The sequence below is a fragment of the Gadus chalcogrammus genome, chromosome 19 (assembly GCF_026213295.1).
Source record: "Gadus chalcogrammus isolate NIFS_2021 chromosome 19, NIFS_Gcha_1.0, whole genome shotgun sequence".
Classification (NCBI taxonomy): domain Eukaryota; kingdom Metazoa; phylum Chordata; class Actinopteri; order Gadiformes; family Gadidae; genus Gadus; species Gadus chalcogrammus.
Genome location: NC_079430.1, coordinates 6,069,234 through 6,094,818, shown reverse-complemented (window position 1 = coordinate 6,094,818; position 25,585 = coordinate 6,069,234). Strand labels below are relative to the sequence as shown.

Below are 25,585 nucleotides of genomic sequence, written 5' to 3'. Positions count from 1 at the left end.
GTACCCTCCGGGCCCTGGTACATTAAAGGAGCATTGGTATTTAATCACACTGGATACTGACTATGCAAGCCATCAGCTAGTTGGCGTTGACCTTTCAACTTTGCTCATGTGAGTTATTTGTGAGAAACAGGAAATGACGCTCAACCACCAGAACCCACAACATGTTGTTTGACCACACTGACTCTTTCTCAAATTCTCATAGTTACCACTCCTCCAACTCCCCTTCCCTGCTGTGAGCTACTTACATCAGAAGCTGACGCACAAATGCTAGCTTGTTCCGCCAACCTTCGCGCTATACGCTACACACTAATGTGTCCAATGAGCGAACTGGGTGCCGCGCTAGGAGTGGTGAATGCCATAGGGTTGAATGTGTGCGAGACTAGCTCATATCAATCAGCAACGGGCCCCCACGCGAGCCTCGAGTTGAATGAAGAAATGGACTGAGTGCTACTGATCTAATAATATAAACTCCATTATACATGTAAGCGAGTTACATCTTGTCCAAGAATAGGATGGAATATAGGATCTATATAAAGATCAAATATGTCCTATCCATCCAATATATATAAATATATTTACAAAATACCCCATTATAAATCCAATATATCTGATATATAACCAATTTGTATCCCATAAATGTCCAATGCACTATGCATCCGATAGAAAACACATTAGCAGCAACAGCACTACATCAACAACACACACTAGTCCTCCAAATCCCCAGTGGAGGAGGGGGGAGGAGGAGAGCCATGAGGAGGAAGATGAGAAGACGGTCAGGCGGAACAGATAGCTCACTCACAGCAGGCAAGACTGTTTCTCAGGCAGAAGAAGCTGTTATCTCTCTTGTCACGCCCCATCCATCCATCCATCCATCCATCCATCCATCCATCCATCCAGAGAGAGAGAGAGAGAGAGAGAGAGAGACCTTACTGTACTCAAGCTGCCATATGGCTGTCACTCTCCCACAGACAGACTGAAGACTCCACCGCCTCCAACAAACAACGCTATTGCACAGACTGTGCACTCCTCCACCCAAAAACACTATCACACAGACAGACCGAACACTCCTCCACCCAACAACACTATCACACAGACAGACTGAAGACTCCTCCACCCCACCCAACAACACTATCACACAGACGGACTGAGGCCTCCTTCATCTCCATCACTCCATCATCACACTGGCAGCTCTCTACTGCTCTGAACCCGTAGACAAGGCTAGAGTCCTCCACCTGACTTCACTCTGAGAAAGACCGACTCAGAGACCTCCACCCGACTATGCTATTGTGGGAGTGGATCTGGATGATGTTTATGCAGCCTCACCTGGAAGACTCTGATTGGACTCTGGAGCTGTGTTTGAAATCGTTCCCTATCACGGATATAGTGCACTATATCCGGGTGCTCGCCATTTTGTAGTGGTGTTCGAATTCTCAGGGGTTAATTTCATTCACTTTGTGGACATAAAATACCCAACATTTTAGTGAACATACGATGTTCCCTACATGTTACTCCCAAATACCACAATGCAATGCGGTCGTTTGGAAATGCTCAGCGTAGTGTCTGAATTATCGTTTGTTCGTTCCCTATATAGTGCTCTATATCATAAACACTATATAGGGAAAAGTGAGTGAATAGGGAACGATTTCGAACAGAGCTTGGGGCTGGGTGCTGCTGCACACCTGTTGCACATTGAGTAATCAGTGTGCATAAGTTAAACCAGCCATCTCCACAGATACTGGGGAGATCACCTTGATGACAGGGGAGCACCCTTGCCATGTTCAGTATCAAACTGTTGCAATTAACCAGACTTTTAACGCCACCACCCTGTGTCCTTGGTCTGGAGTAGCCAAAATAAGTCACCTATGTGGAGTGTGGCAGCCACCTAGGTGGCATGTAGCCATCTACTGCTCTCTGCCTGTATACTCCACCCTCTGAGCTAGACACGGAGACTTCCAACTGACAACAATCTGTGGCTGCTGCCGAAAACCTGGGGAGAAGGCTGCATCACCCGATGGGGGGGGGGGGGGGGGGGGAAGAGAGAGAGAGAGAGAGAGAGAGAGAGAGAGAGAGAGAGAGAGAATACGGACAGACAATAGAGATGAAGATAAGGTGAGAGAGATACTTGGAGGGAAAGAGGTAGGAGAGAGATATATTAAGAAAGAGATATGGAGAAATAGAGAATGGTGGAGATGGGAGGAGATAAGGAGAAAGATTTGGAGGAATAAAAATAGGAGGGGGATAAATTAAATTAGATATGGAGGACATTATGAGAGAGAGAGGGAAAGAGGCAGAGAGAGAGACTACAGAGCTATAAATGAAACACATACTCGGGAGACAGATCACGATTAAGATTTAAACTTATAGCTTAAGACTCAACACATAATGCAAAATGATAGGTCATTTAAATGGAGGTTAGGGTTAGGTAAGTAATATGTGGGTTCATATACGTGAAAAAATTGTGAATGTAATTGGAACCTCATCCAAACATCTTCTCGGCTGGGCGATTGTTTCACTCAAAAAGGATTTATGATGGGTTATTAAATAGGTGTAGTACAACATGAAAGAACAAGACTGGAAAAGTTACTGTGTGATTTTATGGATGCATTGGCTGTTCAGAGCACCCTGAGGAATAAATCATCAGCTATCGAAGGTTGACATTCAACCTGTATCTTTATCATTCTTCATCCCTGCTTACTTTTCTCTTTGTTTCTCTCTATTTGCATTCAATATCATCCGTTACTGGGGCACTCATATCTGTGTGTTGGTTAAAGGATTCAAACTGACTTCATTACAATGTGTAGTCAACAGAAGAAGAGGTTAGAATATCAGAAAGGTACAAAACTTAGATTATTCTGCTTTCAGATCCTTTCAGAACACCCGTAATACAGCATGGTGCAAGAAAGAAGAAATACTGTGCCGTTTTCCAGTATTTATACTTTCCATGAAACTTTTAAATTATATTTTTTAAGGATAGTTTACTATTATTGTCCTCCAGGCTTTTAATATATATAAAACATATTGGATGCATTAGGTAAAAGGGTTTTCAAATACATTAATGTAGGTAATTGGCTTGATGCATGGTCTATTTTGAACTTTAAATTATGGTCCATGGGTTTGTGTCAGATTATGATTGCTTACTACAATACTCGAGTACATTTCAAATCACTTATTATTATTGGAAATATACACTTTTATTGCAGAAGGATTTTAAGCCTGGAGGTTTTGTCCTGTGCCAAGGGCTTTGAGTGAGTCTAATTTTGCCTCATGGTTCTTTGTCTGTCGCAAGGCCAAACAATTTAGTATGATTACAATTGTAGGGGTGGTGAATGTTTGGGTCTACTGTTACTTTCTTGGCAACTTCCAAGAAAGTAAAACTTTCACGTTGCCAATTATTGAAAAAAAAAAATGTATCCCTGTTTTTAGCTGCAGCAAAGACGATGTTTGAGCATTACTAAAAAATAATCACTAGAGTTGGTTCAGTTGAGATAAGTAAAATAACTTTATAACGTAAAAATATTATGTTAGAAAGTCCATTAGTTATGTTCTGATGTTTTATTCCCAACAACTCCACTTATATCCATATATGTATACATATTAGTATATGTACACACATTCATATATACCGGTACATATATACACACATATATACACACAAACATACATATATACAAATATACACACGCACGCATATATATATTGTGGCAAGCCGGCACGGTGAGCGAACCACCTCCTCCCAAACAGGACACAACTTTGAGGGGAAAAGCCAAAAAAGGCATGTTTAATCCAGAACATAACAAAGTCTCTCAAAACACAAATAACGTAAAACCTGTGAGGAATCAACGGTCCCCTCCTTCGTGGATGGAATCCCGCCAACCACGAGGATCGGTCTCTGTGCAGGAGCTCCAGGGCTGGGAGAGCCCAGAATGAGTGGAGAAGCGGGCTATTTGAGCCCTGATTCTCCACCTGTTTCACAGGTGTTCTCCATGTCCTTAATTGGCCCGGGCCGGGTTGACACACACACACACACACACACACCCACACCCACACACACACACACTAAAATATTCCAAAAATATATATACACGGTATATACATTATGCATTATGTTTTTCTTTAATCTATACTTCCGTTCCAAAATACATCTTGAAACAAGCATACATACCGTAATGAAATTAGCATGTTCCAAATACTCAGGATGGCTCAGCTTATGCAGTACACACATGCTACCGTTTCAACAGGATCATTCGTTACACATGAGCTTCAGCCTTAACAAGACATATGCAGCGACGCTCTGCCTGAATTGACAGCCTCGCAAAACAAAGACCTTCTGAAGAACCGCTCACATTTGCAAATAAATCCCCAGACGAGAGAATACACAAAAGCGTGGGGATTTTTCTGCCTTAAACGTGGTATTTTTAAAATGTTCAGAATTGAATTAGACACCTTGGAATGTCATGAAGCATATTAAACAAAGTCGCCATGGCGCGAGACCGGGACAGTCATCCTGATTTCTGAACATTACCCACAAAACAAATGGAGGAGATGGAGCACGACACACACACACACACACACACACACACACACACACACACGCATGTGCGTCTTGAATTGAATCGTTGATTCAGTGGTGATTTTCCTACATCCCCATTTTGCTGGAGAAAATAAATCCAACTGCATCGAAAACAAGACAAAGTGTTTGTGCTGAGCTTCCAGACTGAGACTGAGAGGTATTGGAGGGAATTGGTCTCATTGGGATGCCGTGTACCCATGTATGCATGAAGTGGAAATGTACACAGCATTTACAGCAACACGTTTTTTATAAAAAGTTTTTGAGGGGCTAACGGTCACTTCCTGTCCACAGCATACATGACGATAAACAAGCTCTACTTGTCTACATTATAATGTTATGTGTGACCGGTCTACACTATATAAGCTTCTGGGACATTTTTCGCGTTTCTCCATTTGGTCTTGGTGTTGCATCAAGTTGTATTATACAAAGAAACATTCAGAAAAGGGGTTCACATCCGCTGAAGGCTGTCTGAAAAACAAGACTTGCCAGCTTCTAAGCCTTGGCATGGTATCCTTTGTTTTAAATTGCTGGCCTTACAAACTCCTTTCTGTAACAAATAGAAAAAAACGATGCCATTGACCAGCAAATAACCCCTGACCTTCATGCCATACTCGCACCCTTCATTAGGGGAATAAACTCTGTCATTTGCAAGTGATTCAGGGTGCCAGGGCTGCACCAGCAGGAGTTAGTGTTCCTCTTCCGTGAAGCATACAATTGATAATAGCAGCAGACAGATGGACTGGCTCTCACAGATGACTGCGCTCACACACGGGTCTACCTTCTGCAGACCAGAACAGTTCCTGTTAGACGGAGGGGCCTTAGCTCACTGGCTCAGTGAGATTAATGTGCCTTTGGGCTGTCCGTCAAACGATGCCAGAGAATTGCGAATGCATAATATTCATTAGCTCATACATTTTGGGTCCGTCGTATTGATTCTGGACACAGAAGGGGGCTCTTGGACGCGATTAGAAGCAAGTTTGGGTCCTTTTTTTGTGAACTTGGCCTCATTGAAGTAATATCCGGGGACAGCTGAGATACGGACCCTGCTCTCATGATCTGTTTACTCAGAGGAGTCATCATCATCGTCGGAGAGGCCTTACCACACAAATGGAGCGAATCCAAAGGGCCGTCATTAAAAGTGCTTCAGCGTATTCCCAGTAGCGTATTAGGGCTGTAATTTGTGGTTTTATCCTTGTCGGATTGATTCCTCTATAATGGGAGACAATGGGTTGACAACTCTTGAGGGTCATATGTCCTGTATAGATGGCACAGCTCTGTATGAACTGCTATGTAGTTTTACAAAGGATAAGTTGACAAGACAGACAACAGAGGAGCTGGTAAAGGTACATGTAAGATCAATGATTACCGATAGAGTCATTGGAGGTGTTTGTCTACAGTACATTACAGTCTATATCAGACAGGGTGAGAAAAAATACTACCCATGTCAGCTCCAAGATGTGCCTTTTAGATGGATTGATACACTCGTCAATCAAACCCTCTTCATAAAGGGCTTTTTGTAAAAAAAAAATGCAATTCAAAGTGCTTAGGATGGGTTGGTGAGAGGATAGATTGATGGTTGAGTGCGTGGACAGACTGATGGATGATGAATAGAAGAAAGGATGGATTAGTAATATGGATGGAGGGATAGATAGATGGATGGTGAATAGATGGGTGGAGGATTGGATGGATGATTAGATGGCTGGATGGCTGATTGGATTAATTGATGGATAGACGGATGGGATGAACAGATAATTTCTGAATTCATTCGGATGGATGGACGGATAGATGGGATGAACAGATAATTTCTGAACTCTTTCAAAATAACACCAGTTCACACACAATCATTATGCAGTTAATACATTATATTCTCTACTCTTAATGGCATCCTCCCCTATAGAGAAGTGGGACAAATTACCATTGCAGGATTTAGTTTATATCCTATGTCATGTTTACAATGTCTTATCTTATATTAATGTAGGAAATAGTAAACAGAATGTCTCGCCCCTGATTCTGATCTGTGGATGAGGGCAAACCACAGCCTCTCTGCGCTTTGTCAATATAGGTTAACATTCCACTGCAATGCACAAACAAAATTAATTACAATGAGGCATTAACACCTTGCCTCAGATAAACTGCCCCAGTATTATGATAGGCCGACCCGAGGCTGTTAAGAATTTGCAATTCTACTTACAAAACGGATATGAATGATTGTGGAAGCCTAGGGAACATGATTATTGTGATTAATAATCATTACAATAATGATGCATTCCTCCTCCCCTCCGGGTTCTTAAACATTTGTGGATTTATCTCCTTTTAATTTACTCTTTATAAGCAGTAATGCCATTGCCAAGACACATTACATTTCCTGGTAGAGACATTCAAATAATCTCATCCTCCTCATCGTCATCCGCTTATCCGGGGTCGGGTCGCGGGGGGAGCAGCTCAAGCAGGGGGCCCCAGACTTCCCTTTCCCGGGCCACATTGACCAGCTCTGACGGGGGGATCCCGAGGCGTTCCCAGGCCAGTGTTGAGATATAATCTCTCCACCTAGTCCTGGGTCTTCCCCGAGGTCTCCTCCCCACTGGACGTGCCTGAAACACCTCCCAAGGAAGGCGCCCAGTGGGCATCCTTACCAGATGCCCGAACCACCTCAGCTGACTCCTTTCTAAGTAAAGGAGCAGCGGCTCTAATCCGAGTTCCTCACGGATTCAAATAATCTGATTTCACTAAAAGAAAAAAAGAAAAAAATAATAATAATAAATTCATCAAATTGAATAAGATGAAACATTACCAGTACCTTTGCCATGACAAACAATAATGATGACTTAAATTTGTTATTCATCATAGTTGCTTATATACCACTAGAGCAATGCAAATGAGTTTGATATTGTGGTCACACTTGATATTAGAACATCTACCACAACGGTTTGAACTGTGGCCCTGGCTACCATGGTTAATTACCATCGTTGATACCTCCATCCAGAGACCACGGGTTCCTAGTCTTTTCTTCAATTGGACAATGCCTTCTAGTTACCAAGTGGATAAATTCCTCTTTTTGTGCCTGTTTACACTGCCACTAATGCTAATCCAGCAGTATCTGGAGATTACACCAAACACCAACCTCTTAAATGTTATTAAACTTTGTTAGAACACCACAGGCCTCAATCATCTTAATCTTCAGTGTCACTCGGAAAGCAGAAATTACACACTAGATGTGGTAAGCATACTTAACAAGATAATTTCCAACTCTTAAAACACTGCGAGTGAAACTAAATCAAAGATAATAAGTGTAGCGCCATCTTGTTCTAGCGTAGAGTGTGACGTCAGAAGGTTGGTTGGCTTGAGTCCTATACAGTTTGTTAGCTGACAGCTAACAGCCGACCAAATGAAAATATGCTACACCCCAAGTAAAAAGAGTTCCAAGGGGGAACCGCTTGCCTCTTCTTCTTCGTTGGCTCGCAGCGCTGAAAGAGGAGGATCCTCCAGTTAGCTGTGAAAGGGTTTGTAGTGAGCTCTTTGTAAACGTTTACTCTGTGGAGAGTGCCTACTGGTGGTTCGCTGGACCAACAAGCTGAAGTCTGAGGCATTTCCCTCTGTGTTTGACCTTTTATCGTATACGGTTGGGCCAGGGTAACGCCGGCCAGATCCCCAAGCTAGTAATCCACGCAAGCCTCCTGACAGCTCCTCGAATAGCTTGTGGTCTGCATTTCAGTGAAGCAACCACCAAGCAGCAAGTAGTGTGGTCAAGCCTCTATGCACCGAGGGGAACTGACGAAAACGTTCATGTATTAGTACAATTTTCTATTGCTGCTTAAAAATGCAGGGCACAATGTCGGGGAGGACGATGACACAACAAATGTCTGGTATCTTTAAACAGAAATATATAATATACATATATTTATGTATATATATAGTGCCGGGTTGCAGCAAAGGCCAAATCGATTGCGATCCCTGTAATAATCCTGTGTGTCTGCGCGGCCGCGTTTCGCTAAATGGATTTGTAATGATCCTGATCGGAACGGGGAAGCTCCGATGCTAGCATTCGACTGCTGATTGCAAGTCGCAGACCGTCTGTGTGCTGACAACACCAGCCCACAGGAAAGAGTGCTTCCTCTCACGCAACAGTGTTCACCACGTCTGCCATTGATTGATTCTGCATCTCAAACGTTAGCCTTGAGCCCGACGGAGAACGTGGGTGGTTAGTGTGTAGCCTCCCCTCACGCTACGCCGCAATATTGCTGCAATGTCCTCCCGTAGGCAAAGCCGCTTTTCAATTAGGCAAATGTAAAGCTGTAACTTCGTTTCTATGGCTCCCACATGCATTGTGATTTCTGAAGCCAGTGGACCAATCACTAACATGGGCACGTTTTCCTCCCTCCCCATAGAAGTAAACCATGGTCTACAATACATGGTCCCATTAGAATAATCGATGCGATGTGTCCTCTAGCAATGTAAAAAAAAACATTGTATCGTATGTGTGTGTTTGTGTGTGTGCGTGTGTGCAAGCTTGTCTGCATGTCGTTCTCTGAAGGCTTTGTACGAACGGCTTGATCCGAATCACGTACCAGGGAGATCTGTTCCAAAGTCCAGCCAATCAAATCCATTTCATGCCGTTTCTTTGGACAACGTGGACTCACAGTCTGCCATGGAAACAATTGAAAGAATTTATTGTTTCCCAGCTTTAAAAAATAAAATAATAGGGTTACTGAGTGATTATTGGCAAACACACACCCACACACTTGCGCAGACAGTCACACAACCGGTGCATACACACTTCCAATGAAATGATTCAGACCACTACGACACGCGCACACACACACAGTGTGCACATACGATCTTCCTCTACAAGAACCACCAACTTCTAGAAAAAAAACGCACCACCACCAACACAACACTAGATATGATAGTTTTTTATAGTTTCTCCTTTCGCTCGCTCAACCACAACGTGGTTAAATACAAGGGAGCCCACCTCCTCCTCCTCCTCGTCCTCTGTCTTGGTCTATAAATAATTAATGGCTGGTGTTCCATGGCAGCCAAATGACCGAAGCCTTTTGCGTACACGAGCCTCCTGATTATCTTGTTCTGATGAACATGTCGCAGCATGACCCAGGAGGAAGGGTACGGGGGGAAGCAGGCGGAGGTGAGGCAGAGCAGGGAGAGGACATGAGGGGAGGGGGATGAGGAGGGAGAGGAAGAAGAGGGGGAGGGACTTGGGGATGAGGAAAGGGAGAGGAGGGAGGAACAGGAGGGGGGATGGAGCACAGCAGTGGAGGAGGAGAAGGGGTACAACAAGCAGAAGGGGGAAAGGAGCAGGAAGGGGAGACGGGGGAGGTGGGAAAGGAGGAGGGGAGGTGGGAGATTAGAGGGGTATAACAAAGAGAGGACAGAGAGGACCAGGTAGATGATGAGGGGAGGTGGAAGAGGAGGAGGATGGGAGGAGAAAGAGGAGATGAGGACAGGATGGAGGAGGGGAGTAGGAAGGGGGGAGTTATAAGGAGGAGGACGGTGGAGTGAGTTTTAGAGTTGACACAGACTGATGAATAGGGCTGGGAAAAAGCCAGCTGGGTATTACAGTGTACTACACCGATTTACAAATGATGGACATTATATTTTTCTATAATCCAATGATATAATGATCATATTTAGTCACAATGAACCCTCTGTTGAATTAAAGAATATATATTTATCATAGTTTGTCCAATTTGGCCTAATTTGGTTGGAACAAAAGAAGTGAACAGCAGAGAACAACTTAAATAAAAGATAAAAGATGATTCGGAAGTGTGTGTGTGAAATAAGGGTCAGGGTTTAGAATTGATGGAGAGGAAATGTGCAATTGCAAATCAAAACACAAAAATTTGATTGAATTATTAAAATCACCCAAGACACGAAACATCATTAGTACACCCATTGTAGCGACAGCGATTCTACAAAAAGAGAAGTTCTCTCTGCCTTTCTTGCTTCGTCAAAGAACTTTGGAACCGGAGCATACGAAGATGCCGAATAATTACTAATGAGGTCCTACTTCGCATATCTTCCAGCAGCTCCTGCCTCTCCGTGTGTGGACCAGAATTCAGAGGTTCAAAGGTCAGAGGGAGTATGACGACCGACCCCCTCCCCACCATAACAGACGACTCCCGGGTAGGAAGACAGGCGAAGAAAAAAAATAACTTTTCTGCGCGCAATCAGAGCCAAGACTTTAAGCAACCAGACGCCTGAAGCAATTGCGATGGAAAGGCACAAAAGAAGAAAGAAGCACCGAGCATTTACAGAACAATGCAGGCGACACAGTGATGGAGTTGACAGCCAGACCACGACAGGAAGAGAGAGATGAGGAGGGGAGAGAGGAGGGGAGGGGAGAAGAGAGGACAAAAAGTTAAAAGGAGAAGAGAGAAGGGAAGAAATGAGAAAGGGGAGTACAGGAGTGCTGGGGGAGGAGGGAAAAAGAGAAGGGAAGAGATGAGGAGAAAAGCAAAAGAGGGAAGAAGAAGGGAGAAAAGAGGGGGGGGAGAGCAGAGAAAGGGAGAAACAAAGGGAGGCACAGAGAAGAGAGGAGGGGAGTGACGAGGAGAGAGCAAGAGTTGATCTGTAAATGCCCGATTCAAAACTGGAGCCAAAAAATAAACACTTTGGGTTTTAAGTTCGGCAGTGTAACTCTGCAGTGACGAAGCCGGGCTTTTTGAGCCCCAGTGGAGTTAAAAGGATACGTTTGATTGGAAACAAAGGGTGGTAATTTTGGGTTCACGTCGGAGTTGAGTTCACACAGCTGTGAATACAGCCGTTATGAAATTGTAGTAGTACTCAAGGGTGGGCACAGTGGCACACACACACACCCACACACATATATATACACACACATTCTTAGATTATCACCATGACTACAAGAAAATGCTAAGAATGGGAGAGAACCACACAAATTTACAAGAGAACAGATCCATATAATGGAATAGAGCAAGGTTATGAAGGCAGTCGTCCTTATCTTTACAGGACTGAAGAACAACGTAACTCCAACACATCAAAGGAAAATTAGAAATGCGCCGAGCCCAGGCCCATTCCTGATTCATGCTATATTTTTTTAAACAAACACTATTTAAGTGAAATAATGAATACTCCTGATATCAATACTAAGTGATGTTTAGAAAAGGAACACAGACTTGTTTTACCATGATAATAATTGGCGTTTAAATTAACCAGCCCCACAGGCAACACTGACCCGTGCAGGTCAATGGAGAAGCGCAATAGCTAACAAAAAACATTTGTACATTTTAAACGTGTTAATTTGTCTTGCACGATCGGCAACCTAGTAGTCTATAGTACCTTTTTATCACTGTGACTGAAATAAATCAATGCTCAAGGATGTGTACAGATTAAGGCTGCGGACAATGAAGACCGAACCAGAAGCTTACGTTTTGGTGTCGAACACCAAATTCATCTATCCACTAACCCACCTCCTACTAGTTGCATTTGTTATTCCTCCATGACACTTTATTTTTTTGCTTCTTCTTATTCCACATGCACCATTAATGACCCGCCCAGCCACTCCACTGCATCCTTTGGGTCTCAGTAGGAATAGCCAGAGCTGTTTGCTGAAAGGATTTGATTGGTTTGTTGAGACCTCAGGTTGGACCCCCACATGCTCTTTTTACATCTCACCCCTTCTCGTGTGTAGACAAGTTCAGACATTGGGCAGCTAGCGATCAATAGACATCCATTCAATTCGAAACAAGTGTTTTGCAGCTCCCATTGCAGTACTTTTGTTAAGTAAGTGCATAGAAACTGTCATGTAATAGTGCCCAAAAATAAAGAAAACCACATGCTGGGGTTCTGTGTCTCCTCACCACTCTGTGTGCTCATTTATTGGTAGTCTGATTAGTCTGAATTCTGGATGCAGAGAAACATTTCAATGTTGTTGCGAGTGTAAAAAGGAGGGGGTGTTTTGTTAACAGATTTGAATGCTGGATAAGCATTCTGTGTTTGAACACAACTGCAAATGCTCACAGACTCAGAGACAGAGTGAGAAGCGAGCAGTTAGAATTGCTGAATGTCCTTGAGCACAATGGTGAATTTTGGATAGAACTGTGGACTTTGTGTTTCTTTGACCCACCGGTTGCAATGGACTGGCTTAAAGATTGAATGTGTGTTGTTGACAGTCTCATTCTATGTAATTTCTTACAACTGGGAACTAAGCATTTCATTTTGATTCAGAGGTAAATGCTCAGGCTGCGTTCCAATCAGTTGAAAAACACCCCCTCCCAGAATTATTCAAATGTCGCTCTGCATTCAGAATTCAGAATGCACAAACTGCCTATAATGCAGCTCCTTTCTTCACTCAGTATTTTAACTGCCTGAGTCGCTAAGTCCATGAGCATGAGTGTTTAAACACTGGGAGTTGAACCAAACCATGGCTGATTTACATCTCAAATGCATAAACAAAGATAACCATTATCATGTGCACTTAACAAAGCAGCCTAATGCTTTAAAGTTGTGTGCAGCACGCCACTCTCCCCGGGTATTGCCTCCTGAATAACTGGTTCCTGGTTTCCTGGTCTAGGGACATGGGGAAACCTGACACTCGTTACATGTTGAAGGTGTTCAGATCGGTGTCTGATTACATATACCGTATAAATACATACCCTTGCACTTCCTTTATTTCCTTTTATTTCATTCGGTTTAAACTCGTTGGTTAGTTATTTTTTGCACAATTTAAGTTTATAACTCAATAACACACACACTTTGCTTCATTATTGAGTTTTATTTAATTTGGTTCTTGTTGTTTGATGGTTGGCAGCATAATTATTTATGCTGCCAACCTTCATAGTCTTCCCCAACAAGAAACGTGTTAAAATCCTTATTCAAGTACAATGTGTTTTTTTGTATTTAAGAAAATAGTAGTTGGTGTTACTTACAACCGTATTTTTGTACTGAATATGTATTTACATTAAATTACTATAAATTAACAATAAATTGTATACGTTTTATTCTAATAATCTTTTTATAGTTTATTATGATTATCTGATATGTATAATTGTATTGCTGTACTATATGTGTAATTTTGTATTATCATTTACCAGTAGAGATGGTGAGAACATAATCAGTATTATTCATGCTGTGTTAAAGCACTAAGCAATACTGCAAGGTGACACCAAACCCGACAAGAAAAACAGGTGTGGCTCTCTGCCAATGGCATGGCGTTATGCTAATGATGGGGGAGTTGGTGCCAGACTCTCAGTTTGAAGCGGAAAGACTACCGACTACAATGAACGTCGGTCATACGCGCCCAATGGCTAGACTTCCATCGAGGTAACTAAACAAAAAGCCTTTACACTGTTTTAAGTATAGTAATCTGCAATTGCATGTTGAAATTGCTGTTAACCATGCTGTATTGGTAAAGTAAGACTGAACATAAGTGTTTATTATTTCCTTATCGCCATCTCTGTGACGCTAAGATTCAGAATTAAAATCAGAAATCTTTTTTGTATATTTACTATTTACATTTGCACATCAAAAGTAAAGCAACATTAGGGCAAAGTGCAAGGTGTTCAAAGCGTGAAATGGCAGGGGGCAGCATAGTAATAAGTACACATAAATATATATCTATACATTATATTACTTTATAGTTCATACTCTGTATGACCTCTGCCCTCTGGATACAGTGTTCTTCAATGTACATTTTCTGTCATGTTTCAGTTACAGTGGAATATATCTGTTCCGCTTGATATACACAGCCTTTCTTAGCACAGGTGAGACACACAAACACGCACACCCGCCCGACCCACAGCTTGACAATCTGCAGGCAACAGAACGCCTTTTCCATTCTTCTCAAGCCAAAATGAAGCTCTGTACTGCTAGGTAGGAACTCGCCTTTTGTGTTGCTATGGCGCACACATGCTCGTCCAATCAGATAAGGCACTGAGCTGGCTCCCAAGAGGGATGCCGACCCTCTAGTGTAGCGAAAGATAGACTATGAGCCAATTTATGATCACTGTGTACGGACTAGATGAATGAAATCGTCTCAGTGAGAATGGTCATCACATTGGTTGCCTTTGAAAAAACAAAAACATTTTGTCATGTACTTAAACATGCCTAATGCTCGATCGAGGGGAACTCTTGGATAACAGTGTGTGTGCACCTATTTAGCTGTTCCCTCTGAACTCAAACACCCGCACCAATGAAACCACACAATTTCAACCACCAAGCCACTCTGCCAAGCTTCCCTTCATCAGAGGGAAGTTAACCAAGCTACATGAACCATGCTAGGTTCATAGCAACAACAGGTGCCTTTCACACCTACGCCTGGTGCTTGATTCAGGGCAATGTTTCAGAGCTAATTATTGTCAAAAATTGGTTGGTTTGATCATTTATACTTTAATGAGCTTGTTTACAAATGGCCACCAATGACAACTGAAAACACCAGTCTGTGTGGATGGGCAAGCTTACATTTCTTTGAGGATTTTGTCAAATTGCGACGTGATCGAGGATAGGGTGGTCTTGATATTTGTTTGTCGTATTTGTTCAAGGTAAACAAAAAAGTGTCAACAAAACTTTTACCAGCGCCTTTGTGAATTAAACACTTTAAGAACATAACTGCACACAAATAAGAAATATCACTTTTTTGAATAAACTGCACTATTCCGGTTAAACTTGCATCGGCAAAGCAGTGAAACCATATACACCCTCATTGTAATTAATGTTTGATGGTGTCTTTGAGGCATCTTATTTTTCTAAATCTATGTATGTATCATATCTAAATATGACTAAAAAGCAAATAACAAAGAATAGGCGGAAAAATACGCAATTCCATAGAATGCGTATTTCCATAACCCTTATCGGCATAATCGTATGGACCTTGCAACGAGTATAAAGGCCCAGCTCCTATTTGCATTCAGGAAAGAATAGAAGTGGAGATTTTCCAATCTGTATGTCACGGCACATAAGTGGGTCACAGCAAGGGACGAGTGAAATGGCTGTGATACCAACATATAAATGAAAAAAATAGACATTTGATTAGTCTCATTATACCTAGAGAAATTGCTCAGCTGTATGTCACTTTTTGACATGGTCATGAGAAAATATTTTACTGTATCATTAAGGAGCAGGGTGTTCGAGCATTTTGCTCAAGGATACCTACAGATTAGCTGCGGACATTTCCGTTTTAACCATTTAGCCTGGTAGTCAAACAGCCTAACCGCTACACCATCCTTGCCCTGCACAAATTATTTAATGGTTCCTACTAGGGCTTAAAAGATACCTCCCCCATGGTGTAATGCGTCTCTATGAATGTGCAGGTTTATGCAGGGCTCTGTCGCTGACCTCCGAGGGCCCCCAGACCATAAGGAGGGCCGTGGGCGACCGCGTGACTCTAGGATGTACCTACGAATGGGGCGCCTCCGACCGCGGAGACCTGGACATAGAGTGGTCCCTGGTCAGCCCTGATACCACCATGAAAGACCAAATGGTAGGGATTAAGACCTTGTTGGGTCATTTTGAAAGAACTGGGATATGCCATCTAATGTTACTGCCCTACCACTAAGCATCATTTAAAAAAGGCTATTCTGATTCTTTGAGGTTCTCCGTACTCTTGCTTATAGTATTTTTGCTCCACTAGATTGTGGGGCACTATAAATGGCTTGCATCGACTTTATTAGCTTAACACTTAATACAATGTTAAGCTACTAAATGTTCTACCATTGCATGTTGATTCTGTCACTAATGTGCTAATCAGTCAATACCAATTAACACTAACAAATGCTGATGCGCTTTAGGTACCTTGAAAAGCGCTATGTAATACAATGAGATGAGAAGACAATAAGACATCGCAGAAGAGTACAGGTTCGGACCTTGAGGAAATCGAGACAAGTACAATTCGGCTTGGGGTTGAAGACCCTGCCATTAAAATACACTGCATGCATGATCATAGAGGACGTGATTAGCTTTACATTTTGTATAGGGTGGAAGGAACTATAATTTCATATTTACATTTAGTTTGATTATGTGGAGGCTTCTATTAAAGCGCCTTAAAAGGTGAGGCTGAGAACAAACAAAACATAATCAATATTGGAGTGAAAACTAACTTTTATGCTTCTTGATCAAGTTTCCAAAAAATAAATGGAGGATTGTAGAGTAATTTCTTATTTCACATTCCTCAAAAGTAGTTGTTCAAGCCAATCATAGAGATGATTACCATGCGTTTCAAAATTAAACTTGAATTAATGTTAAAAAAATGTACTTCAAGTAACACGTCGTTATTTTTCTGAGGAGCGTCTTTGACAAGACGTTTCATAGCACAGACTATGCGATAGTCGCCCTGTGTTAGTTGCGGCATCAGACAGAATATAAAAGTGAAAAGTTTACAGGAATAACATTCTGCATTTCAAAATGTTCAAAAAGAGTTTTCCCATCCATCGGTTGGAAAGTATGTAGGATGACAAAATGTCTATGAATTCCTACAGTAGCCTATATCTTTTTAAACATCTGTCATGTTCTTCGAGTTTCCCAATATACTACCTATTCAACCCATCCACCAGTAAGTGTATCTCTTAATCTACTTCCCCCCCATTATTTTAGCTGCTGTCCTACAGCAATGGAAAGAAATACATCCATACATCCACAGAAGGCATCGACTTCACCGCGTCCGACCCCTCTAAGGGGGAAGCTTCACTCTCCATCGCGGTGCTCTCCCCCCCGCACAGCTCCACCTACCAGTGTAAAGTCAAGAAGTCACCTGGGGTGGACATGCGCAAGGTGACACTGGTCGTCATGGGTAAGACTCGACAGGGGATCGGCTAGCGTACATTCAGCAGGGAAACATGTAAATCTTTGAAATATTTTGCATGCGTCCGAGGAGGCTGTACTGTGTGGTAACCATCCAAAAGGTTCATAGTATGATGAAGTGGGTAGGGCTAGGTTGCTTATTTTGTGTATTAGCAGCGATTCATTATTTCTTTCTGGAAAACCTCCAAACTAGTGCGATTAAATGTAGGCTTTCTGTTCACATTTTTATTAATTATTACCAATTAAGGATGCAAATGAATATGCCCTAGCCTAAATATTTCAATTTTTAATGAGGTCAGCTTGACACATGGATAGGCCTATAATAAACAATTGATCTATGCAGTTCCCTTGAGTCATTTATTAACATTTAAATCATGGCTACAGCGTTCCAACTGAAGGTGTCTGGTTGATTTTTTAGGACACCTGTAAATTTAAGTCAAACGGAATCAGCATCTGCAATTGTATTATTTTAAGAGCATTCAAAAAAACTTGAGTGCATCCGTGGAAATGGAATCAGCAGGGAAATTGACTTCTAATTGAAATTTCATTACAGAAAAGCCCTCCGTGCCTAAGTGTTGGAAAGAGGTAACCAATTCTCTGGCAGAGTCGCTCTCATTGCAATGCAAGTCCTCGAAGGGATCCGCGCCATTAAAATACACGTGGACGAGAGGGCGGGGAAGCCCGTTCCCGCAAACACTGACACAGAGTAAGTCTGACCTCTGCTGGTTGGATACTGCAATAAGGCCTAGGTATATTAAAAGAAAGTTCAGGCTATTATCTGTGGTGGTGAAGTTATATTTCGTCTGTTTGCCAATCTGTGTGTGTGTGTGTGTGTGTGTGTGTGTGTGTGTGTGTGTGTGTGTGTGTGTGTGTGTGTGTGTGTGTGTGTGTGTGTGTGTGTGTGTGTGTGTGTGTGTGTGTGTGTGTGTGTGCGTGTGCGTGTGTGTGTGCGTTGTTGTTGCGTGTCTGTGTTGCCTGCTTGCGTTACCTTATCTTCAGACGGTGTGACCGGACAGCTGTTGATCCGAAACTATTCGCTGAGCCTGGCGGGGTTCTACCGCTGCACGGCCTCCAACGACGTGGGGGAGGAGCAGTGCACCATCCACCTGGCGGACGAAAAACGTATGCGCACGCGCTCACAAACACATGTTACGAAGTAGCCTACTCTCCCGACATAATAAATCAGCTTGATACACGATTAAACACAAACTATGAACATGTTTAAACGATTAGAATATTGTCAGTTAATATTGGATAGACATTAGCTATGTTATTTCTTCTTTCTTATTCATGTTGTTGTCCCTTAAATTGTATATTTTACCGAAACGTCGCGGCTTGCTGTCTGATGAAAACGTTTCCTGCCCCGCAAACTTTTAAGCTAATGAGCTCGCTCGAGCTACAAGGGGAATTTGAGCTCGACCAATGTGAAGGCCCGGTGGGGTTGTCGACCAATGAGAAAGCCTGGTGACGTACAAAGTACTGAAAGTCGAACTAGAAAAGTAGGCCTTCAGATTCCTTTGCTGAAAGTGACTTCAGTAATCGTCAAAAAGTTGCTCAAATTATTAAGAATTGCCTATTAAGAATATAGGCAACTTATTTACTTCAGAAGTTCATAACTCGTAAATCCTGACTATTGATAGACCTATTCCCCCTAATAATGTGCAAGGTTTCGGTAAATACGTTAGGTGGGATGGTGGTGAAGATTATGTAACAAGCAGTTGTTCCTTCAGCGCCGAGCCGAGCTGGGGTGATTGTGGGCTCTGTGGTGGGCTCCATCCTGCTCATCACCCTGCTTCTACTCCTCCTCTGGCTCCTGCTGTGTAAGCTCAGCGACCGACGCCGCAACCAAAAGGAGTTCTCCAATGAAATAAGGTAGGCGTAATTGTACAGGGGGTAGTTACAGTGGAAAAGTTAGTGCCGAGTGAGAAATCTTCGCAATTTTGAAAACCTGAGTGAAACAAATTGAAAAAGCTTGTGTAATTGTATCGATAATGTCTATAATACATTTACATAGTTTTTATACATTTACATAGTAATATGGCACACGCATGTAAAAAACATATTACACACGCACAGTACAGCAATTAACTTATAATGGAAAAAAGGGTTATAATGGAAAGCCGTCTGTATAGCAGGTCGATCACTCTCTTGTGGTAAGCACTTCTATGGTGTTTCCAACATCATAAGCGAGCACTCAGTGTTCAAACAAAGACTGAAAAGTATAAATTATTTATTACTGCAAAAAGATTTTTTTACAGCCAAAAAGCATAAGAATTCCTACAGCATAAAAATTAATAAATCAGTTAGACCTACATTTCTTTATAGGCCCAAAGCTGTCAACACACTCGCCTGTCTTTCCATGAGCAATAAATACATAACTATACGCCAACTAAAATGTGTTATTTCACAGATACTGTGTTTCATATCGTAGCAAAACCCCTACAGAGCCACTGAAACATGTCCTTAATGTTTAATGAAGGGAAAATTGATTTTCATGTTGCAGTGCTTTAGAGGATTTTTCCTAAACGCATTTCGTAAAAGAATCCTCAGAAATTTGACCCCTCTGTTAATGCTTAAATAGGCCTGATCATTATTGACATTTTCAACTGTAATGTTTTTGTGTTTGAGTTGGTTTATCGGAAAAGGAACACAATTTCACCCCGCTGGAGTAAATACCGTTCAAACCAAATGATACTGGATCCACACCAAACCATAATAACTGTATTAACAAACAGAACTATTAGTTTATCATTGAAAGTTATACTCCAGTGAGGTCCAGAGTTGGTAGAACTCTACCTGTTTGTTCTGAAACCAGTAGAGTGTAGAAAGTAATAAACGTGATCCAGGTATGGGAGGACTGAAAGGTTGGAGAAATGAAAACTAGTATGAGGAGTTAGGAGAGCCGCATTTAGAAATCAACTGGAAAAGATCTTCTAGGAGGAAGAAAGTTGAAGGTGCAGCAGTAGTATTTATCTTCTGACACAACTTGAGAGAAATCCAACTAATCAAAATTGTGTGTGATCTCTTTTAACAATGATTACAGTGATTCATCCAAATTGTGTGCGATTTTCTTTTAACAATGATTACAGTTAATCAGCATCCAATCATACCAAATTGCCACCAGTAATAATTTCTGAAATAACTTACACTGAATGGATTTGTGGAGCAACTAAATTATATAGCAGATGTCTAATACCTTATTCCCAGACCATATGGATGGAGGCACTGCACTGTTATTTTCTTCTTCTTTCTATCTTTTCCAAGGATCGGGCTCATTCTGGTTATGAGATGCTCCATCTGGCGTGTTGAAACACAATCCACAAACAACACTTCACAGGGTTCTGAGAATAAAAGGCCTACTGGCCATTTTTCCCACCTTCAGAGATAATTCATTGTCATTTCTTGCAAATGACGTGAATAGCAAGCAGGTGTTAAAGTTGACAAACATGATAAACTGCAAGGCGCCAGATTTGAAGAGCGTTTTTGGTAGAAGCCTAGCAGCCTGTTGTGTGCAGAAGTTGCATTCAGAAAAACACGCATTGACAGCCAAGGCTAGAATGCTGATAATACTGTTGACATATGTAGATGGAGTGTGTTATTAAGAACAGCTTGCCGAACCAAGCTGCTCTTCTTAATAATAAACAGCAGACGAGACAGTAAAAATCATCCTCATTGGAAGCCAACGGGATGGATATGAAGATTTATAAAGGAGCTGCTGTCTCCCTGCTGTCCAACATCAATCTCCAAATCAGATTAGGGAGACTCCCACTTTCTTAATCAGTGGAAGTCTTCTTCATTGGGATGAGAAATGGAGAGGCAAATAGCTTCCAACAGTTAACATTTACCACCAGATTCAGCAGTCACATGCAGATTTAAAATACTGATATCAACATTAACCCCGGGGCAAATTGCTTTCTATGATTAGGGGGCAAGATAGTGAATGAGTGGTTAGGGTGTCCGACTCTGCTGTCTACCTGCAGGCCTCCTAGAGCCAGATGCCTCCTCTTTACCTGCTCCTTAAGAATGGGACATCTGAAAGCAATGCACGTCACTTGAGGATCATCTCAATGTTTGTATAATGAGGCTGGTAATCCATAATACATGTTAGCGGGTAGCCGTGAAACCGGTCTCGACATGAGACATTTTCCGTCCATGTTAGTTATTTTGGTTTTCCCTGTAGATCATTACAGAAATAGTAATTTGGCTCTTGGATCTGTTCTGATCCACTGTTGTTTTGTTCTCAAAGGGAGGATGCTCCCGCCCCAGAGAGCCGACCTACCAGTCGTTTCACCAACAGAAGCACCAGCCAGTACCGGGGGGGCAGTTACAGCCATGTATCCAGGCCAGAGCCTTACTTTATTGGGGACAGCGAGTTCACTTCCCCCCAATCCACCACCAGCCCTGGAAGCACAACTTTCAGCTATTCCGCCAAGTATGGAGATGTGGTATGATTAGGGCACTTACGCTGCCCTGGTTCCCCAAGATGAACTGTGTATTTACACGTGTATTACTAATTTAAAGTTTTTACATTAAAAATAATGGAGCAAGCATTCATTAGAAATAAAATGTTTCAACACTGTGAAATCCCATATGCATATGAAATATATATCAATAGTTAGTTTTCGTTATTATCCCTATTAGTGAACTAATTAAATTACACACTTAATAATTATCTTTGGATCACCCGACAGCCTTTTTGAGCCAACGCTACACAGAAAGTGCCTAATTATGTGTGTGTATTAAATATGAATATTCATAATTGAAAATGTGTGTCTTTTTTTGATTCGTAGTTCGTCATTTGACACACAAACAGGGTTCGAGCAAAAAAACATTAAATCCCATACATAGACAAAAAAGAGAAATATTTATTTCATCATAGACGTCATTTTTGAAATACTCAACCATTCAAAAAAATTTACACAATTAAGTTATCTTTTTTTCCACGTTTTCATGAGGATGTACTGACAGGAGTTGAAATATCAACGGCCACATGCGATGGTCTCCTTGTTCTCCATCCACGACACTAACAGAGACAACCCCCCCCCCCCCGTCTCTCTCTGAGATTACATGGAGGCCTACTACAGTGTTCCACCGTCCAAAGCTCTCAAAGCTTTCTCTGAAACAAGACAAGGTGGTATGACTCGTGATCGAGGGGCAGTTGGCATTTGGAACATAAGATTGTAAGACAGTCCAAGAGGCTTAGTATATCATCACGAACATCGCCTTCTTCAGGTCCATCAGTCTTGGTGAACAGTCAGTGTAATGGTTTTCAGGTTATGGTTTTGCTTGCTCCACTGGCTGTTATTTGGCGTAGTGGGGGGATGAGAAGGGTTAGTACATTTTTCGTCTGTAATAAACTTTTGAGCTCTCGAGGAGCATCTTCAAATGAACATTGTATGGGAATTTTGAACAATTGTCTTTTAAAAAGTTGTGACTTCACTTTGACTCTGTGAACACTACATTTTACACATTAACATAATTACTTTTTTAGTCGAAAGGTTTCATTAGAAAAAGCTGCATTTATATTTCCTCCCCATGAACAGCGACAGTCTGACCCTTATAGGACTGTTCAACTTCAACAACATACAGTCGTTTTAAGATTAAGAATACGTTTGAATTCAATAAATTAATCCTTTTAGCAGTTGGTTTGACCAATATCTCTAACTGGACATGTATTATTCGATGTACTGTTTCATGTCATGTTTTACTACATTTCCCAACAACAAGAAAACCTGTAAACAAGCTTTGAAAATGACATCAGAAACCACGGTCTGTGTACTACTTAACAGAGAAGTGGGAGAAGTACCCCGACATCAGAACAGACCGAGACGGAAACTTTGACGGCACTTTGAAAAATACTGGAGAAGAAAATAAACGGATACACGAAGATGTTTACTGCTGAATATCCACCAAACCACAGTGGGTACTTCTGCCTCCTGGGCAGTTAACTAGTTCACAGACAGTGTTGTAACTTCATGTTTAAATAACACTGGTTTCCACCAGTCCACAAGGTGCCAAAAAAAACTCAATCACACAAGGAACATGATTAATGTCATCCCACCACCACCACCAGCTCTGATGGTCTGTAATTAAAGGAACAAACTAGAAAGACAGAATTCCATGCAGAAAACAAAAAAAAATTGAATTTGGCTTGAGAGAGTTTGAGACAGTCCAGTATTTTTGTACCCTTCTTTTTCTTCTTTTGTATAATCAACAAACACATTTAGATTCTGTGCAAAGCAAAAACTGAAAAACAAGAGCATCTACATTTGAAAGAGTGGCATGGTATGAATTATAAGTCGGTGAAAACTGCTCCAGTCCAGATGAAAACCAACACCGGGCCCGATGTGAACCACATACCGTTGTTGTTTAGACTCATAACACCGTCCCTCCATGTTTTAATCTCAGCAACCGTTCTCTGTCTATGGTTGTCCACTCCAGTTACATTTAGTACTCAGACAAGATCTTCTATCTTGTTTTCCAGGGTTTTTTTCCCTTGGAAGTGAAGCTGACATTGGTTGATAAGTGACTCGCCCCTTATTCCAGATGTTTTACAGTAGTCTTATTGGGGTCGGAGTGACTTTATAGGGGAAGAGGAGGAAGTGACAAGTTAGTGGGTTCTTGGTTAGTTGATGTTGAGTTTCTGAGAACAATGACCATTCTTCAAAGGCACTGTACTGTACATTGGTCAGGATGTGGTTGTAAGTGTGTGTGTGTGTGTGTGTGTGTGTGTGTGTGTGTGTCTGTATGTACTTGCAAGAAATAAGTATTTTTTTGTCTATCCATCGGATTTACCCCCCCAAGGCATCGCCATGACAACTAAGGCAAAATCGTCCTCCATGACAACCGAGAAACCCTCTTTTTTTCTTATTTTTTCTGCAATCCGATTATCTGCCGTTACTAATATCAGTATTTTTTGTTATACTTCAGCACAATAATCATTGGCATCTCTATTCAATAAATTATCTATACTGTACATTTAATTCTCCAAGCATAGACCTGCAACGAGGGGCAGCCTTTGTCAACGTAAAAGAACCCTGCAGCTCTATATTATGTTCAATATCGTTCCATAAAGCCACGGCGCGACACAGAGGACGGCAGACGGTGGTCCCGCCCTCCCTCTGTGCACAGAAGTGACATCATAACAAAAAAAATACAAAAATTGAAAAAAAGCGAAGCCGACTCACAAAACAATTTGGTAGAAACGCTCACTGCATTTAAAGGAGTATCCAGCAAAAAAAAGTTGCCTTTTCTCTTTTTTTATCCATTGAGTTGAGTTTCCTGGGCGGACCTCCTTGGCCTGTCTAACGAGGTGGGGGTCCAACGGAGGGAAGGGGGGGGGGGGAGTTGACAGCATTTGGGTCCTACTGCACAGCCTCTTCATCCACATAGGTGGAGGGGAACCATCCGATCTGAAAGGGCAGACGGAGCAGAAACATTACTGCGCAGTACAACCAGCTGGGAAATATCCAGACTGATTGCAGGACCATTTTGTCTTGAATATATTAGACCTCATTAAAGTCTGGGGGTCAGGCCCTCCCAGCTTGCCTGTAATATAAATAATGGCGTAGAACAGAAATGATAAGGTTTCCCCACGAGTGTTTATCAGCAACTGATCAGCAACCCACACCCTAGCCGAGCTCCTCTAGGGCCTGTGTTCTGGCCTTTCCACCCTCGACTTTAAAAGTTTTGACTCTGTGCCACAGAAAAACTCTAAATCTGTACTTTCCTCCTCCTCCTCCTCCTCCCCTTAGAAGAACCAGAATGCCGCTTGCCTCCCTTCCCTCAGAGTTCTCACACTCCTCCGCACACTTTCCAACAGCAGGCCACAGCCCTCCTACATTTCTATTTCCAGAGCTCTACGCTTCCTCCAAGGAGCTAAATCCAGACTGTGTCAGCATCCTCCATCGAATGTTCCAACACATTCCGGTCCCTCCCTTTAAATGAGTTCCAGAGTGCACAGGGCATTGGCCGCTTTCCTCCCATGTTCTCCAAGATACTTTGGCTGGTTGCACCGGAAACACAGACCAGGAGTATTTTGGGATAAATTGCAAGTTAGATCGAGGTCTCTCAGCTCCACTCCTAAGCGTTGGACGGTGCCAGTGATGTTTAATGTCCCTTCTGCTTTGACAGAACGCTCATAAAGCGGTTGATTGCTCAAGCAAGTTTGTCTCAATCCGGATTAAGTGCTCCATGGTTTCCAGCTGTTTGATATTTAAACTCAATGTGTCAGTCAATGTTCTTTTG

The 25,585-nt window shown here is 42.0% G+C and overlaps 2 protein-coding genes and 1 long non-coding RNA gene across 7 annotated transcripts in view; 1 reads left to right on the top strand and 2 right to left on the bottom strand.

The window, feature by feature from the left end:
* The window catches only part of LOC130372146 (uncharacterized), a 147,282-nt gene extending 127,881 nt beyond the window's left edge, over nt 1-19,401 (bottom strand). For 2 of the 5 annotated variants that reach the window (XR_008893305.1, XR_008893306.1), the window contains exons 1-2: nt 18,660-19,399; nt 18,327-18,444 (exon numbers count right to left, since the gene is read on the bottom strand). This is a non-coding gene — a long non-coding RNA (uncharacterized LOC130372146). Of the gene's footprint in view, nt 1-18,326; nt 18,445-18,659 lie in introns of all 5 variants that reach the window. The other 3 variants (XR_008893308.1, XR_008893307.1, XR_008893304.1) reach the window with 3 other exon arrangements.
* LOC130372143 (coxsackievirus and adenovirus receptor homolog) lies at nt 13,815-23,404 on the top strand. Its single transcript, XM_056577939.1, has 8 exons — nt 13,815-13,867; nt 14,255-14,307; nt 15,853-16,022; nt 17,132-17,327; nt 17,892-18,044; nt 18,338-18,460; nt 19,069-19,210; nt 21,585-23,404. Exons 1-8 carry the CDS (start codon nt 13,824-13,826, stop codon nt 21,787-21,789), a joined length of 1,086 nt encoding a protein of 361 aa, XP_056433914.1. The 5' UTR covers nt 13,815-13,823; the 3' UTR covers nt 21,790-23,404.
* The window catches only part of vav2 (vav 2 guanine nucleotide exchange factor), a 184,192-nt gene continuing 179,684 nt past the window's right edge, over nt 21,078-25,585 (bottom strand). The window contains exon 29 of the mRNA XM_056578961.1: nt 21,078-24,750. Within this exon, the coding sequence (XP_056434936.1) occupies nt 24,703-24,750 (48 nt within the window). The 3' untranslated portion in view covers nt 21,078-24,702. The remainder of the gene's footprint in view (nt 24,751-25,585) is intronic.

Coding starts and splice junctions, on each gene's coding strand:
- LOC130372143 (XM_056577939.1), top strand. CDS start 13,824: ATGAACGTCGGTCATACGCGCCCAATGGCTAGACTTCCATCGAG. Junction 18,461..19,068: donor CCACCTGGCGGACGAAAAAC/GTATGCGCACGC, acceptor TTGTTCCTTCAG/CGCCGAGCCGAGCTGGGGTG. Junction 19,211..21,584: donor GAGTTCTCCAATGAAATAAG/GTAGGCGTAATT, acceptor TTGTTCTCAAAG/GGAGGATGCTCCCGCCCCAG.